The sequence below is a fragment of the Myotis davidii genome, unplaced genomic scaffold, assembly GCF_000327345.1.
Source record: "Myotis davidii unplaced genomic scaffold, ASM32734v1 scaffold699, whole genome shotgun sequence".
Taxonomy (NCBI): domain Eukaryota; kingdom Metazoa; phylum Chordata; class Mammalia; order Chiroptera; family Vespertilionidae; genus Myotis; species Myotis davidii.
Window position 1 is genome coordinate 3,367,423 of NW_006291007.1, and position 2,092 is coordinate 3,369,514.

Consider the following 2,092-nt stretch of genomic DNA (forward strand, 5'->3'; position numbering starts at 1 on the left):
TGTGCCAGGCACCGGGCGTGGCATTTTTGTTGCTCCTCAAACAACCTTTGGATGCAGGCGTCAGCCCCACTGAGGTTGACAGTTATACCAGGATCTCTGCTCAGAGCCTGGGCTGCCTCAGACTCCCCAGCACAATGGGAACGCTGGGCCACAGACACTCTAGACCAGTGGTTCTCAACCTTCTGGCCCTTTAAATACAGCTCCTCATGTTGTGACCCCAACCATAAAATTATTTTCATTGCTACTTCATAACTGTAATATTGCTACTGTTATGAATCATGTAAATATCTGATGTGCAGGATGGTCTTAGGCGAGCTACCCCTGTGAAAGAGTTGTTCGACCCCCCAAAGGGGTCACGACCCACAGGTTGAGAACCGCTGCTCTAGACCCTCCAGGACGCGGTCATGGCATTCCCTGAAGGTAGAGAAGGCTGGAGAAGGATCCTGCAGCCTCTGGCTGGGCTCCTGGCATTGGCAGCAGGCGCCCCGGCAGTGAGCTGGGCTGAGCGATCCAGGAGCTCACGCTGCACGGATGGTCTCCACAGGACCGTTTGGTATGAGCTGCAAGCAAGAGACTGGCCCTTTAAGAACCAAGCTGCAGAGGCCTTGATCTGGCAGATCGGAAGTGGAGAGGGAATGAAGCGAGTCCTGGCCTCCGCCAGCCTGGGGAAGGAAGTCACGGTGAGTGGCCACCTGTCCGAGGAGCGGAGGAAGGGCGAGAGCAGTGATGGCGAACCTATGACACGCGGGTCAGAGGTGACATGGGAACTCATTTTTCTGGTTGATTTTTCTTTGTTAAATGGCATTTAAATATATAAAATAAGTATCAAAAATATACATCTTTGTTTTTCTATGGTGGCAAATATCAAAAAATTTCTATATGTGACACGGCACCAGAGTTAAGTTAGGGTTTTTCAAAACGCTGACATGCCAAGCTCAAAAGGTTCGCCATCACTGGGCTAGAGGGAGGGCGTGGGCACCTGACCTGGCTGCGCGTCCTTCACACACCTGAGCCGCGGGACCTGGGGCAGGTGTGTGCCAGGCCGCCTCGTTGCTGCTGGCTGGAGGCCCGTGTCCTTTATCACCCCATGCTTACCCTCCTTCTTAATAAAAAAACCTTCCCTGCCCGTTGGTTGAGTTCAAACCTGCTGTGTTCTGGCATCACCTGGAGTCTGTTTATCTTCTCCCGTCAGTCACTTGATTGGGCCCTGGCCGTGGAAGATTTCTGTTCCCCTCCACTTTCTGAGACGACTTCTTGTTTATGGCTGTTCTAGTTTCCTGCCTATGGTGTCTTTGTTTTCTAGTGGAAACTTCCGCTCGACAGAATTCGGTCCTTCTGTCACATTGCCTCCCATTCCTCCCCAGAGCTGGGCCCGCAGTGAGGGCATTTCCTTGATCTTATTTTCTACTGCTTCTACCTCACATTTTATTTCGGAGGCTACATGATTCATTGCAAGCACTTGAACACTTTGTCAATTTCTTTCTTTGTTGCACCCTGGTCTTGTTTTATGGATAATCCTCCCCTGCACACACGCACCGTGTCCTCAGTCGGTGTTTTTAGGGTCCGTTTATCCCGTTTTCCTACCTGGCAGCCACCCAGGGGCCCGGACATAGTGAGGAGCAAACACCTGAGCTGCTGAGTCTAAGTGGATGTGCACATGCCGCGGTCACATGGGCACGTCGGCCTGACTGCGTGCAGGATGTTTTCTCACAGGTAGCTCTGAGTCAAAAGGCTGAAGTTGGGGGTGTGTGTACATGTGTGGGTCCCTGAGAACAGGCCGCAGATCGCCACGGTGAGCAGGGCTCTGCTCGGGGGCCGCTCGGGGCCGCCGTGCTGCCCACTCTCACCTGCTGCCCCGCATTTAGTCCTTGTCACTCAGCCTTCGTTCCCGTGATGCTGAGTCTCCCACCTGTTGCCGCCCCCTCTCCACACATTCAGAGCATCTTGTGTTTCCCCTGTCAACACACCGCCTTCCACTTTCCGTTCTAAAAATTGGCGGCTTCCTTGCCGATGTCTTTTCTGTGACCTGTTACTCAGCTTTGTTGCTGTTGTTCCAGGGAGGTCTGAGAAGGAGGGCGGGGGGGGGGGGGGG

General features: G+C 53.4%; 1 protein-coding gene across 9 annotated transcripts in view; it reads left to right on the plus strand.

The window, feature by feature from the left end:
• KSR1 (kinase suppressor of ras 1) overlaps window positions 1-2,092 on the plus strand; it is a 107,234-nt gene that overhangs the window by 97,850 nt on the left and 7,292 nt on the right. For all 9 annotated transcript variants that reach the window (XM_006764052.2, XM_006764048.2, XM_006764047.2 and 6 more), the window contains one exon: window positions 545-680. In XM_006764052.2, coding sequence (XP_006764115.1) covers window positions 545-680 — 136 coding nt within the window. The remainder of the gene's footprint in view (window positions 1-544; window positions 681-2,092) is intronic.